Source organism: Uloborus diversus, chromosome 7 (assembly GCF_026930045.1).
Source record: "Uloborus diversus isolate 005 chromosome 7, Udiv.v.3.1, whole genome shotgun sequence".
In the NCBI taxonomy this organism is placed as follows: domain Eukaryota; kingdom Metazoa; phylum Arthropoda; class Arachnida; order Araneae; family Uloboridae; genus Uloborus; species Uloborus diversus.
Window position 1 is genome coordinate 146,410,620 of NC_072737.1, and position 16,950 is coordinate 146,427,569.

General features: G+C 33.0%; 1 protein-coding gene across 1 annotated transcript in view; it reads left to right on the top strand.

Annotated features, from left to right (window-relative positions):
* LOC129225638 (spondin-1-like) overlaps window positions 1–16,950 on the top strand; it is a 247,685-nt gene that overhangs the window by 155,731 nt on the left and 75,004 nt on the right. Inside the window, exon 2 of the mRNA XM_054860106.1 lies at window positions 14,682–14,803. Within this exon, the coding sequence (XP_054716081.1) occupies window positions 14,682–14,803 (122 nt within the window). The remainder of the gene's footprint in view (window positions 1–14,681; window positions 14,804–16,950) is intronic.

The window sequence follows — 16,950 nt, forward strand, 5'->3', positions numbered from 1 at the left end:
TGAGAGAAATTTGAAAAGGACTAGTGAGGCTGGTTCTTTTAATGTTGGTTGGTGACGAACCAATCTCAAAATCTATGTTGGACTTCTACTAACTATACTCTGAGAGTGCCTTCTCTCCTGCCAACCATTTTTTACTTGGTGGAATTGGCGATACGAATTGGATGAAGTTACGTTTTTGGTTGGAGTTGATTAAACACTGCTCACATTTGCATTACGTACTGCTTTGATGAATTGGTAGAACTGAGTACTGTCGCTTCTTTCCATACAGATCTACCAATTCCATCTGTCAAGCTTCGGCTCTTGCTTCATGACACACCTCTCGAAAGAAAGCTATGGTGGTCAGGTCAACCAAATACAGGGGCGCTTGAAAAACACTGAACTGTTTTTTTTTTTCTGAGTCAGGCACGAGAAGAAGTGGTATCATCCACTAACTGCGTGAAGAAAGAGTTCGAATCCAAGGACTATTAAATTTTTCTTTGGTTGAAATAGGTTGCAGAAAGCTAAATGCAAACAAATTGAACTGTGGTGCTTTTCTGGAAGGAAATGTTTCGTATGTTTGAGCCCAAAACCCCAGAAACGCGTTAGTAGGTCACTATCCTCTCGTCTCAACGATCACGATCAATTGAGATGTACTTTTGCCGATGTCGGTTCGGATAGTGTTTCAAGTTGCTTCTTTTGTTATTTATTTTTATTTTTCAAAACTCTCGAGTCCAAACCTAGAGCACAAATCGTTAGTGAGGTATCGTTTATAACATGCTTTGTTATAAACGATACCAGGCAACCGTTTTCTTCTGGGGTACTCTGACGTTGAGAAGTCACGACAATACTGCTTTAGCGAGTAGTTGTTCTGCTGTATCCATAGGCAGTACAAATGTCCGAGAGTCATTCCAGTTCTCTAATAAATTTCAAGATGAATCCGACAAAGCATACCATTGAATATGCCACAACTATAGATTTTTCAGGCTCTCCATTAGTTTAATTAGAACCTTTTCGTTGCACAATTATGTTCACAAGCTGATTAATTAAGAATTAATTTATTGATTTTCAAAAACCGTGAAATCTCTTTCAGTGTACATAAAAAATCCTTTGGAACCAATCGTTTTTACAGATCTCTCGAAAATATAACACTTTAACGGTCGATAACGTGGCCTGCTAAGTGAAATAATAAAATCATTTTGACTAATGTTCTAGGCGCATTTATGCTTGAATGATTCTTTTAATAAGTACAGTCATTCGATAATATTGCACCCAAAGTATACAAGTAGGACCTTTTCAGTATAGGTTTCAAGTTATAGCTATGCGTTTGACATATTGAACCTGGACAGTTTCATTTTCTTTTGCAAAAAGAATGAGTGAACTCCCATTTTAGTTTTTACTTCCTTTTACAAAAAAGTAAGTATTGTATTCGCGAAAAACATTTCACTCAAAAATCGACCTTAATTTCCATTTTACTCACCCCCGAATGAATATTGTGTGTGTGTGTGTGTGTTTTTTTTTTTTTTTCCACTCGACCACACGTGGATAAGTGCTTAAGAATGTATAGACACTCGAGTTATCCATAATGACTATTCCCGAGTTAATTACAACGAGCTTTCTCGTGACGTCTGTATGTACGTATGTGTGGATGTGCGTATGTATGTCGCATAACTCAAGAATGGAATGTCCTAGAACCCGCTTCAACGACTAACGTATTTTCATACCATGGAGGGAAAAAAAAAATTTTCTCCGCTGAAATTAAACGTTTGACTGATGCTCATTTTTCATCCTGTCAATAAAATCAATGGAAAAAAATGAAATGAAGATGTAGGAAACTACTTTCCTTTTTTGTATCCTTTCCTTCAAACCCTTAAAAAATTCCACTTACTTCAAAAAAAAACCTCACGCATAATAAATTCTCTTCGCCTAATTTCTATGAAGAAATTGATCTTGCAGACAGAAAGAAAAATATTTCACACCTGTATCAAATTTGGAGTAGTATTATTTATCGAGTTCTTTATCTCCCGCGTAAAATTAGGAAAATTAATCAATTTTCTGGCAGCTTAAGTGTACTTTAGACACTTTTCACAGAAGAAAAATTAGAAAGCTGAAAGCTATAGTGTAATATTTTACACTCTTAGTGTTTTGTTATCATTGTTTTTTTCTCTGTCTGCACGAGCAACTTTATTTATTTAATATACCGAGGAGACAAATGTTTCTGCAATATTTTTTATGTGAGATTCCAACTGAAATCAAAGTTGAAATGTATTTCATGTTTTTTTTAAGTTACATAACGAAATTTGATCTTTCGCACAAGCGTAATTGCCTATCTATGAGTTACTGGATATTATTGGAGTTATTGTTAGACGTGATTTCTATTCTGTACCTTTACTTTATACGTAGTATTATAGGCATCATTGAAAGAATTACGTTTATATAAAAAAATAGAAATATCAGTGCGATTTTCTTAAAAACTTAAAACATCTATCTATCTATCTATCTATCTATCTATCTATCTATCTATCTATCTATCTATCTATCTATCTATATATATATATATATATATATATATATATATATATATATATATATATATATATGAATTTTGTTTCTCTTGTGGTTTAAATGTTGTTCTATTTTCTTTGGATAAAACTTGTATTTTTCGTTTTAAAAGGTTCAATGTTTGTATTTCATGTCATGCTGATATTCTGGACTTTCAGTTTTGTGAGATGTCGGGGACTAGTGCTGCTTTTTTAGGCAAATTTCGCCAGCAGCACTCACGAAACATCTCATGGTTTTTCCCTACCCTTGGGGAGTACCCCCTGATGAGGCCCCAGGGTATTTTGGGATTTTTTCATTTTTTCCTTCTTTTAAAAGATTTTTTCGTTCTCGTTCAATCCTTGCAGCTATCAAATGTGTTGTCTACCAGTATCATAGAGCAGCCTGTGGCGCCTATTGAACTGAGTAGTGAAGTTCATTTTGGTTGACTGGCCCAGATTATAAATACAATACCATGATAGCGTTTATACATATATATATATATTATATATATATATATATATATATATATATATATATATATATATATATATATATATATATATATATATATATAATATATATATATATATATATATATATATATATAATATATATATATATATATATATATATTCTATATACATATATATATATATATATATATATATATATATATATATAGTATATATATATATATATATATATATACTATATATTAGGGTGGTCCTTATTTTTGAAGTTGCAGATATTTTACGCGACGCCCCCTCAATTTGTTCCATTGTACAAATAAATGATCCTTGCAAAATTTAAAGTCAATCCATGAATATTAACACGTGCCCCTAGGGCCCCCTTCTTTGAGTTTCGAAGAAAAAATTGCGAATTTTCTCATTTTTGTGTAAAAATATTCTAACGTTTTATATTTAAAGTAATTTTGAACCTCAATAGGTGCTACTACTTCCAGACTGGCCATTCTCTTAATTTCATTCCGTAAAATTTAACATATTACAGAGAATAAAATATACACCAATGGCCTTGAGTCAAGCGTACCGCTCTTCTGCGCTTGTTCCAACCAAGCGGCAGGGGAACGTTTCTTCCCATCAAGATGGACACAAGGGATTCTATAGGCTATTAATGAATGGCCTAGGCCATTAATGAACGATCTTTGACAATAACAAATTGCCTCCTCGAGGCTTTGGGAGTGTTGATTTACAAAGTTTCCTGTGTATAAAATAGTGTGGCAAATAGAGTCGCAAGGTTTCAATGCTATAAATATAAGTAATTGCAATTATATTTTAATTCGCTGTTCCTTAGTTATAAACATACCTAAATGCTTATGCAATTCTTAATTTTTAAAATATAAATTTCAAAAAATCCTCGATTACTCATAACATAAAAATATACTGTATTTTCCACAGCTAAAATATAAATTGAAAAAAAATCCAAATCGGAACAATGTAGAAATCTATACTTTAAATTAATTTTCTTCTATTTCAGTACATAGTCCTTTATTATCATCAAATTCTTGCGATTCATAAGATTTAGAAACCGTAATGGGTATCTATCCTAACCTGTTGAACTTTTGTTTTTTACAACTGGTCTAATACAATGCAAAAAAGCTTGACAACTATTGATATCTGCTAGCCATTCATCACTGTTAGACAAATGCCATATTAGGGAAAAGATGTTGTTCATTTATTTACAGCCTATGTAGATGCAGTAAATTTAAACCCAAATTACCTAGTGATCAATCGTACATTCCTAAAGAGAGCAAAAGAAAATCTTCGAGAGGTAAAATTAAATTTCATGAATTTAAATTTAGATTTTGTAGTTATTCACTGGGATACAAAGCTACATCCAGATGTAACTGGAAAAAGAACGCCGACAAGATTACCGTGATAGCTTCAGGTCCTAATATTGAACAGCTATTCGGAATTCCTTAGATATTTCTTCAGTTGTATATGATATCTTAGATGATAGTTCTTTATTGCTATTCTAGCTGTTATGTTTGACACAAGGACTTGAAATATCAACCGAATAAATTGTGCATGCAATTTTTAGAGCAAAAACTGAACGGTGATGTATTACATTTGGATTGCCATCATCATGCACTTGAAATCGTACTGCAGAGTGTGTCATTAAAGAAGTTCTTGTCTTTCTTAGTTCTAGATCAGATTTTCAGTTATTTGAGCGCTTCAAAATTTTGTAGAAAGATCTCCATCATTCAGAACTTATAACATTTCAATCAAGTACACATACCACTTAAATTCTAAAAGACGAAGTTGATGACATATTATTGTTCGTAAAAAGCGGAATTGAGAAAGATTACAGAGAATTCTTATAACTTGTAATAATATTTCCTGGGAATTTCCTCCTACAGGGATATGTTTTTGGCAACCTGGAGCTTATCCCTGAGCCACATGGGTAACAAAAGGAATTTTTGTTTGAAAATTTTTATATTTAGGAAACAATTTAAACTGACCTTACATGAAAAGAAAGCCCTTCAATGCTGTTTTACAAAGCTGTTTTACAATTAAATGCTGTATTAAGATATGGTTTTTTGCAGCAACCGAATCGAGGCTCCTTTGAATAATATAATTTGTCTGCAAAACTAGCAGCGTACAAAATGACGACAAACATGCAGCAGAAGCAGTGATTGGAAAATTCATAAATCACTTATGGTATTCAAGGGATAAACTAGTAGCTTTGTCCGTATTGATTGAAGGAATTAACTTTGAAGATAGGAAAAGTCTAGTCCAAAAAATGCTTGTGATAAGGAAGACGTGTCTGATGACTGTTTAACAAATTTCAGATAGCAATAGATGATTTGGAATACTTTCTTAGTAAAGATCGTCCTCTTTATAGAATCAATTACGAGTCAAAAGAAAATTGTTTGATAAGTTACAAATACTAAAAGATTTTTTCCTATTTGATCCTGATTCACGGCAAAATGAAGGAAGCTATTGAAAGGGAAGCGAGATCGTTAAAATACCGAAAATTGTGCATGATACAACTGAAAGAGGAGCACAATTAATCAAAGAATTTCACAACTAATTTATCAAATATGAGTCACAAAGCAATTTATTTTACAGACCGTCCAAGACTATCGGAAAAAAATACACACTATTGAGATACATTGAGAAAAGCGTACGATTAAGGAAAGTTTCTAAAGCATTATTTCATTCTTATTCAACGTAAAATCTTTAGATGATATAAAGTAATTAAAAAGATTAGTTTTAGTGCTACCTTAATGTAAAAATATATTGCAAACCTGGGAGAAACGATATACTGGGTCTGAAGTAAAAACTCGGAAGATTTGTGAGAAAATTATCAAAAGTGTTTAAAGTTCAACGGCCTAGGGGCACGTGTTATTATTGACCGATCGAGTTCAAATTTTGCACATGTTACTTTTTATTATAATGTCACAAAACTAGGGGGCGTCACTTGTTGAATTCCGAATTTTTTTTCCCATATAAATAAGGACCACCCTAATATATATATATATATATATATATATATATATATATATATATATATATATATATAATTATATATATATATATATATATATATATATATATATATATATATATATATATGTCAAAAAACACAAAACGTAACTTTTTATACGGACCCCAGCTCCCCTAAAATATATTTAGGGAAATAGTCTCCATTGAAAAATAATTCAAACACAAAAAGATTGAAATTAGTACGACCAATATTCACCGAGACATGAAACGCAGCGTTTTGTGACTTACACCACTTTTCACTCGTCGTCAATACCTTTTGGGGGGAAAATATAGTGCTTAAAAAGTGTTTAAAATTACATGTGTGCAGATTGTGATTTTTCAAATTATTCCAGGTTTTGTCGTGCGTTTTTGCGTATCACGGCATAACATTTCATTTATTTTTGAATAGCAATGAAAAATATAAATACCTTGTTTTTCTTACTTTGACGACATTTTTTTTGTGTTAGTAATAGTTTTCAATGGAGATTATTTCTCTAAATATTAGTTAGGGGACCTAGGGCCCGTATAAGTTAAATTTAGTATTTTTTGACTCATCTTTATTTTTGATTCAAACTTTCAACCTCTTAACTCTGCATCTGATTTTGAACACTTTTGCAATTGGAAGCATACATCTAGGACTATTGGTTGTGAAAATAAAGGTCTCGCAGGTTAAAACGGAAAAGTATGAAAAGCTGTGTTAAAAATAGAAATGCCCTCTACGTACAAATGCACGGGCAACTAAATAATAATTTTTTGTCTTGTGTTAATCTGTTTTGTCGAGTGGGACGTATACGTGCATGTGCGTATGTGTATAGTCCTCGGAAGTTGAATCTTCGTGTGTAGGATCCGTACAGCGACTTAATATCATCTCTATATTTAAGTTAATAAGTGTCATGGTAGAATAAATTAATAAGTTTCATGGTTTATATAAGTATTAAGTTTTATGGTGTTTCACGAGTATTAGTCACATATTCCTCTCACCTTTTACATACTTTATTGCATGCATATTTAGAGTAGTATCTGATTCTCAAGCGGCTATTGAGGAGATAGCATCGATAACGAGCTGCAAGTCACAGGAAGTTTCTGAATGTCACAGTTTCATTAACGATCTGCTGATGCAGAATTTAAAAGTGGTTTTGCAATTGATCCCAGCACACTGGGATTAAGGGAAACGAGTTCGCTGATGCTCTAGCAAAGAGGGGGTTTGCTGTTGTTCAACTATCAAATGAGCCAGTCTCATTTAATGCAATAAAATTATATATCGGGGAAAAAAATCAAGGGATGTTTTTTGGCAAGAACTAAAAACTAGAAACAACCACAAAGTATGTTTTATAAACCGTAACTTTGTCCCAGTAGCACCAAAAGCAGAGTCAGTAGCCATGCTTTCACTTTTAACTGGTCATGACTGTGTATCAAAGCATCTTTACCTTACTTGAAACACACCGCCAGTTCAGTCATTTCAAACCGAGGACTGCAGTTTCGTGCTTATTAGCACTCATCAGCCCGGCATAGGAAAGTGACTGAGCTGGAGATGGAAAAACCTCTTAAGGAAGCCAAGAGTGCCAAACAAACTGGTAGCTAATATAGAATTAGCACAGACCAGACGAGTGGCATTGCTTCGGTCACTTAGAAAAACCAATTTAGTTTTGATTTGGAGTTAGACTGGATTGGAAAAAATCAAAACTCAGTAGCATTCATTTTCAGACATTAAAGTTACATTGCAAGGAAGGGAAATCATACTTATTTTTCTTTCAAACAATATCAATCATGCTTGAAATTCAACAATTACTATTATTATTTCAAATTTCAAAGGCAATCTAAAATAGAAAATGTAATTGTTATGATTACACCTTACCCAATATTATTGGTTGAACGACGACTTGACTTATTTCTGGTGTTGGACCAAGAATGCTCTCAGTTATAAAACAAAAAGTTTTTTTTTTTTTTAAATTAAACTTACCTTTATGTGTAATTATGTCTAGCAGAAAAAGAAGACGTGTGGATTGCACATATTTTTTAATGCTTAACCCTTTATATGTTCCAAAAAACACAGTGCTATTAAGGAACCCTATTTTTATTCATAAAAAAATCAATTTTTCCATTTTTTTCCAATTTTTCCCGAAAAAAAACGATAAAAAACCGGTTTTTTTCCACCGTCTTAAAGTTAGTTTCATTTACGACGAATATAAACAACCGTTAAGAGCAGTGGTCGGAAAACTACATTTCCTTTTGTAGTTAACGACAGTGAAACCTGTGTATAACGATACTGTCTATGACAATAAACCTGTCTATAACGATATTTGTCTTGGTCCCTGAAAAATGTCAGCATGAATAATCAAACTGTCTATATTAATATTTTTTTTAGGTCACAACAGTATCGTTTTAGACAGGTTTTACTGTACAACTAACCTTTTATTACCCTTATTTTTTGAATATGTTTCTTTCCCTTTTTTTTTCAATTTAGATTTAGCTGCGAATTAAATACGAAACCAATTAGTTCAACGCAACCGAAACTAGCATAGTCCCTATAATGTAGTTTTTTATTTTTTTTATTTGTATTTTATTTTAAAATATATTTATATGCAATTATAAAAGACTGGCTATAAGGTTATAATTTTTATGTTTACATGTTTTCATTTCTAAAATACACAGCGACCGAACTAAAGATCACGTTTCCGGGGACATGAGAAATTATTGCATTTCTATGTATGTTTAATCATGCCATTGTACATGGTAGTGTACTTGGAGTACAATAACTCTATGCACATAACAATAAATTTATACAAATAACGATTAACTTATATGAGTTACTAAAAGAAAAAAGGAAATTAAAAAAGTTGGCCTCAACAAAATATTCCAATTCTCAGTCTGGCTATGAACGTGTGAAAACGGAAGGATTCTAAGCTCAATGACTCAGAAATTCATATTTTATCCCAATATATACCGAAGAGAGTAAATAAAATTTTCAAAACCGTAACCGTATTAACATTCATATCATGCTCTAATGCCATGTTTTATCGTAAACTTCAGATCTAACAACGCGTTCTGGAAAACAGAGATTTAACACAAATCGCAGTTAATGCCTCACACGATGAAAGTGTCTTCAGTACCCAATGACTCAAAAGATTATAGCAATTACCCTTGTCGTCATAAATTTCTTAGATCCCACAACACGAGTGAACATTCTATACGGACTTTTATTCAATTTTCGAGCCAACGAACGCAGTGAAGCCAAGCATAATCCACCTAAGTTCCACAGCTATTGCTTTTCAACCCGTTGCCATTCAGCCGTGTGCTAAAACCACCACTAGCGGTTGAGCGGGAAATAAATTCGAACGCCATTTCACCCAAGAATGAAATTAGTTGCTTCTAAATGATGGGTAATTTAGCGAGAATAGGGAGAGAAATTTATTTGAGGTTTTGGAATACTTTCTGCTAATCAGTTCACCCTTCAGCGAATTGATGAGGATATAATTATTCAAAAGGACTGGACGAATGGCAGCAATTAGGTAGCAATACTTTTTTCCGCCATTTTTTTTCCAAGAAAAAGGATTTAAGAGCTGGGGCTCTTAGCTTTTTTCTTCCCTTACGCTGTTTCCTACGGAGTTGAGTTGCCTAAGTGTTGCTGAAGAGACAAGAGAAGTCAAAAAATAAAGGACAGGAAAACTCGGCTGCTTTGGAATAATAATTGTTGCAATTATTTAGGAAAGCATTAATGAGTTCCCTTGAGAGAAAACGCTGGAAAAATGAAAAAGTCGAGAAGTTTTGCTTAAAAGTTTGAATATTTTAAATAGCTGCATTTTTTCCAGTTTCAAATTAGAATATCTAAAATAAATCACTACATGAAACTTTGAGAGAGTTTTTTTTCTTTGTTATCACGAGCTATTGGTGTGTGCGTGTGGACGTTTTATGACTCTGCCAGAAGAGACAGTTTTAGTTTCGGCTTTTGGTATTGGAACTTGAAAATGCTTTTCAATTCTTATCAGGCATTACATCTCATTTATACCTTTTTTCTCTCTGATGAACAAATTATTAAGTCCATACAGTTTGTTTTCTTGTCATGTCTGAAGAAGATATTTTTGCACAATTATTTTCCGAAGTGAACACTTTTTGAACGATTTACGATTGACACGAATTAGTTTTTATTCTTTGACGTTCCGGTATTAACAAAAAGCATCCTTCAAATCTGTTCTGCATACCAAGATAATGATTCAATCATACTACAAAAAAAAAAAAAAAAAAAAAGCAGATATTAGTTAGTACTCCGAAAATATGACTAATTAAATCTCACAATTGAAAAAGCACAAAAACTGACTTTAGATTATTAGTGGCAAAGGCACCACTCTACTGCTGAGACAGAGTACTTTCTATTGCTTTTACTGAAATATCTTGAAATTGATGACTCAGTTTAATTGGTTGAAAAATAAAGAACTTAGTGAGTTTTTTCTACGTGTACATTCACACCAAAATGTCAAGATCGAAAAGTGATAAAAAAAATCGAATTTTTGAAAAACCTCTCCAAAGCTTAATTTTATTCAAAAAATTTAAAAAAATAACTGGAAGTTGGCTCATAGATATCTATTTGTTAAAAAATGATGGACAAAATCTGAGACATGACGGCACATGGCATTAGGCAATTTGACGTGAAATGACCCACATACATAACATCTAATGAAAAAATTTTTAGATATGATTAAAAACCATTTAAAAATTAAAAAAAAAAATAATTAATTTGAATTTTGTCATTTTGAATTCAAATTATGTTTTTCGCAATCACGAGTGTGTATGTGTATGTAGGCGTCTGTGTTTGTGTGTGGAGGGTATGTGTATGTGTGTGTAGGCATATGTGTTTGTGTCTGTCTGCAGGCATGAGTGTGTGGGTAGTTGTGTGTATGAGTGTTTGTGTGCGTGGGGGCGAGGTATGTGTGTTTGTGTGCAGGCATGAATGTGTGGGTAGTTGTGTGTATGTGTTTGTGTGCGTATGTATATGTTTGTGTGTATGTGTTTGTGTGTGTAGTTGTGTATGTATGCGTGTAAGTGTGGGATATTGACGCAACCTGGAGACGGTTTTTGCTATAGGAACAGCATCGTGAGGAGCCGGTCGACGGTGGTGCTGCAGAGGGTGCTGGCGGGAAAATAAATTGATAGCACGCGAAAAACAGTCAAATAAAAGCAATAAGCAATCATAATTGCTCAAAAAAAAAAAAAAAAAAAAAAAAAAAACAGAAAAGAAAAAGGAATTTTGCAGTGATAGTGTCTCCAAGTTTGCTAAATTGTCAGCAAAATTTGCTGATTAAGGAAATTTTTAGGAAGGTCACGGTGACCTCCCGTGACCTTTCATGGCCCCTGGCTGTCATGCTTTTTAGTTTAATTTCTGCTTGTGTCTACAAATACTCGCTGATCTAAAACCCACCAGCATTTCATCAAACTCTAAATCTTCTAAATATCTTTTTGAAACAAACGAAACCGCTGTGTGAAACAAATATTTAACCAATTCGAAAAGTTTTTGAATAAATTCCCATACTCGCCAGTATCTTTAATTAAACATTATAAGCAGATTTTTAGGAAGAAAGAATAGATCATAGATATCTCCTAATTATTTTCAACCACCGTCTTGTTCCTGCGAGCTTAATTTTCCCTTATCAGGGCCAAAACACGTACTACAAAGAAACGGCAGCACCGTCAGGGAAATAAAGTTTTAATACCAAGAGTGGCAATTCTCTGGGGCTAAATTAATTAAAGAGTTGCTTGTTTGTTTTAAAGCAGTGTTTTGGTTGGACGGTTATCTCCGTGGAAAGTCTCTTTTCTGAAATTTTGATTAATGCGAAGAAATATGCTTGTGGGGTAATTCAAGCGTTTAGGAGCTAGCTTTTTATGCCGTTCTTTTACAAATATAAAGGAAAGCTGGACGTTTCTGTTTTATTTAAGTTCCTTTTAGAAAAGAAATGTATTTGCATTTTTTTTCAGGGAAAAGTACCGTTTTTTGTATGTTTCTTTCGTTGTGATATTTAGCAAAAAAGTTGGAATATAGAAAAACACCAAGTCGCTATTTTTTATTTACTTTTCTTTTTGAGAACAACTCTAAATGAAACTTAGGACTTCTTTTTAAATGTTTTGCAGATCAAAATTACTGTTGATTTCGATCAATTAATTTTTGATGACATGAAATATTGCTTTTCGATTTTAAAAACCAAATCTGTGTCTTCTTATCAAATCTGTGTCATTGATGTGTGTCTGAAATGACTTGAAAATGGCGCCGAATTTTGAAATTCTAGTTTCTAAATTCGGCGCCATTTCTAAATGCTTGTTTTGTGAAACATAATTTGTAAGGGTTCTTAGTAGGTGAAATGTCGACAATTAATGTCTTTCCCAGTAGCCTCACTAATTAGAGTAGGGGGGGGGAGGGGGTGCTATTCTCCCGGTGACATTCTTCTGGGGAGTGAAACCCAAAAAATGAAGACTCGTTTAAAGATTTCATGACCTGCTAACAATCATGAATTGTTTCGCAACCGTTTTTAGCTACTTTTAGTATTTCACTTCTTTTGTTTTTGCAGTTTTAATTAACTTTTATATTGCTTTGAGGGATCCTTGCTTTTGTCCTTTTAGTTAATTTAATTCTTTGCATGTTTATTTTTACTGTCTGAAACATTGTTTCCATGTTTGCTTGTGTAAGCATCGTATCACACTTTTGCAGCAAACGAGCATTTCTATAGTCGGTGGGGGGGGGGGGGGGGGGTGTCCAAATTAGTAAAATTAACAACTATTGTATTTCTTTTATCATAGGGCAATTTCGCAAGTAGTTGACTGAGAGTTTCAAAGCAAAATTATAATTATTTCGTCACATTCTACCCCATACATTATTTTAAAATCTTTTTCACTGGATTGTTGTTCTTTTGACGCTAAATTTAATTCTGCAATAGAGCTTTGGAAATATGTTTTGGTTGATTTTTAATTAATTTTCAAAAATCATCAAAACTTTATTATTGGAATTCGATTACGGCATTAAAATCAGCTTAAAAAGAATAAAAAACCACTTTTTTTTAAACTTCCTTTTACAAAAAAAGGATATATTGAATTCGCGAAAAAATTTTCACTCAAAAATCGACCTTAATTTCCATTTAGCTCACCCCCGAATGAATGTTGAGTTTTTTTTTTTCGACTCGACTCCCATGGATAAGTGCCTAAGAACGTATATACACGCGACGACGAGTTTTCTCACTGTAAAAAAATTCCGAAACGTTACTGGGTATTTCCGTGTCACGTTTATGATTTTAATGGTTTTTATCCACTTCCTGGAAAAATTAAGTATTCTTGACTAAAAGTTTCCTGAATTGCTACAAGTCGCAAGAATGCAGACTTTTCACTGTTGTGAAAAATATTTTTATCTCCCAGTTTAAAGATTAACTGAGCGTATTTATAAAGTGCATCGGTTTTAATTCAGGTACGACCCGTCCATGCTAATTAAGCTCCCAAAGGGAGCAAAAAAGTGTGGACTGCATTGATTTGCGAGATTTGCAGGCAAGTAAAATTTTCGTTAACTTGCTTGAAAAATCAGAATGATGCCAAGATATTACTTCCACAGACACGGCTGGTTTTAAACGGGAAGAATTCTGAATTTTTCAGGAAGCTTCCAGGATAATATCAGGAATGTAACTGAATTTTAGCGGAAAAAGTTCCTGGAATTTGCAAGATATGCTACTGGCAGATATTGGACACATCAGCTGCCCATTATTTTCCAGGAACGTTTCTGAATCGTTTTTACAGTGCTCATGACGTCTGTATGTGCGTATGTATGTCGCATAACTCAAGAATGGTATGTCCTAGAAAGTTGAAATTTTGTACGTAGACTCCTAGTGGGATCTAGTTGTGCACCTCTTCTTTTGGTTGCATTCGGGTGCTTCTAAAGGGGTCTTTTGCCCCTTTTCGTGGGGAAATCATTGTTAATTTCGATGTAAACTCAAGTGGTGTTACAATTTGCCGGATACTTGGCGATATATCGCCAGTCTTTTGGTCGCCAAGATTTCTCGCCAACTTGTCGCGATTTTTCAAATTATTTTTATTTTCTTTAAAATCTGGTTTCAATGTGGACACTGTTGGTGATATTTAGAGAGTAAACTATTGAATTACAATAAAAATGCTAATAATGGGGAAATGACATTAAGTTGGAGTAAAATCAAGTCATGAGTTGCACACATCATCTCGTTTTTAACATATTTTGCGTGGAATGTAACGAAATTCTTTGAAACAGTCAGCCAATTATCCGCTGAACTATCCCACAATTACTTTGACAAAACTTATACTACCGTGCTAAGCACAAAAGTCGAATCTGCAGCTAAGCTCAATATGAGATATTACTTATCCAAATGACAACTTTTCAGATTTTTTTAAAAAATGTTTCTCGTTCACAACTGACCATTAAAAATTGCATTTACTTTAATTATGTGACAAAGAATCACCTGATGACAATAACTCAATTTTGATAAAAAGTACAGATGCTACCTCTGTGCTTAGCACATCAGTCTAGCAACCAATAAAACTTTATTATTATTATTATTTACTATTTATTTTTTTGACTATAAAACTTTATTAGTATTATTTACAATTAGTTTGTTGTAGTTGCCTCATTTAATTTTATTTCTGTCAATTTTCTCTTTCTAGTGACTCTTCAAGGGTACAGTTCTCAGTTTGCAGTTCAAAAATTCGTTGGTTTTATGTTGATGGTAGAACCTAAAGAAATAAAAAATGACATTTCAGCAAGGCCAGATGTCGGTTCGTTTCAGGTAAGTCTACCATCAAATAAAATAATTATTCGTTGGTATTGCTTTCACATGTCTCTGAAAATAGAGCAAATAAAACAACAATTACAAATAATTGAATTTGGATGAATCATTATGAGCTTGTAGGTTTGCTTAAATTTGTGTAAGTTTCCACACGTTTCAGATCGCTTCTGAAACATTTAACTTTTTTTTTTGGTTACAAACCCATGAGAGATTTTTAAATGGTAAGATGAGTTTAGTATAGAAAACAATTGCGTTTTAAATTATAAAAATATTAATATACACCCCCCCCCCCTCCCGGAAAAAAAAGGACACAGATCAGAATTTTGGGAATTTGTACTAACTATTGATTTGAAATGTAAATTTAATGCTCTTTCTTGCCACAAAATCCGGAAAGTTAGCTTACATAATTGGTGGGCAGAGGCGTAAAAACGATATAATTGATGGTGACGCATCATTCAATTTTCATACTCCAGAAGCAAACATTTGGCTCTGTAGTGTGCATTAGTAATTTAGAATACTAAGACTCACCAGTAAACATCACATCATATTTTCTTTAGTGTATTCAAATATTTGAGATTTAATTACTTAAAACTACTATTTTTTTAAACCTTGATTCTCTCCACTTTTTTTTTTTTTTTTTTTGAGTTGTGCCACTTTTTTTACCGTGTTGCGATATGCATTCCTCGTTTTAAAACAGGAGTTTTCAACCTGAGCGCGTAGAAGAATTTCAAGGGGGCAAGAAATTATTTAAAAAATAATGTAAAAAATCAAAATTAACTTTAATTTACTTAATTTTGAGTTCTCATGTGCATTCAAACTTGTTTTTGTGCGGTCTCTTTTTTGTGCGATTTTCATTGTGCGAACATCTTTTGTGTAGTATATGAAAATTTCAATCATATTGGGACTCAATTGACGAAATTATTTATAAATTGGACGAAGTTATTTTTCAAACGGATGAAGTTATGTTTAAAATGAACGATTTTTTTTATGCGATCCGTATCCACCGCACAAAAACAGGTTTGAGTGTACATATTTTTGACATTATCGCCGTCTTTGAGGTTTTTGGCACCGTTTCTTGAACAAATGTCCCCATCCGTTAGTATTTATTTGCAGCATTAGCAGGCTAAAGTGAAAATATCGAACAATGATTTACATCAAATGTGACCAGAGGTGCACTTTTTCACAAGTTACAACCATACTGTTTAAAAGCTTGCCGAAAGGAAACATCGAATATCCTCTTTTTGATGTTGTGAATGTAACTAGTATCATTCCAACCTCACTTAAATCCTCAATTACTTAAATTTAGTTAAATTTAGTTCTATGATTTTATGTGTTTTAAAAGGATTTTTTCGAAGTAAAGTTATGTATCATAATGCAAAATTTAACCGAAATTTAGTTGAAATTTGACTATCCATAACTGAAAATTTGAAAAAAAAAAACTTTTATGAATTTGTCTGTTTCCAACATTTTTAGTTCTACTCCTGTACATTCGTTTACTGCACAACTAGGAACGTACAGTTTCTACATTTGAAAATACCAAACAGAAAAATTGTATTCCAATTTGCTTTTTGTACGTTACTCTCAAAGCAAATAAATGAAGGGGGATATTTCGATAATTGAAAAAATGGCGTCATCGTCAAGTTCTTGGCGTGAACAATTTTATTTTGGATACCATGTTACTTTGTGACAGCCCTATGCAAATAGATATTTCTCTACTTTTTGTTTACGTGTGCAAAAGAAAATCATTTCTCAAGCTGACATTGGCGCCAAAAATTCAACGCCAATGGATAAAGATCGCCAATTTCTCAATCGTTGAAATATTCCCGTATGAAGTGCATTGAGAAGAGATAAAATGGAGGGAGTGAAGACTTTCATTCATGAAACCAAATCCCCAAGTCACGTGACAGGCTTTGAAGCAAAGCATTGGAAGAAATCAGGTTTATTTCGCTAGTTTCACGTAAAACGTGCCAACCATTCGTCGTTGTTGAGTCACGTAACTTGGGGTCTTTTTGTCAGCTTTTGTCAAGCCAATGAATGGATTTGCTCCCTCCATTTTAATTTCTGCTCTAAGATGAAATGATGCACCAAAACACAGTTTATACGAAAAACATCTGTGTGAACTATATAGCCACGTGCGAGACAAAATG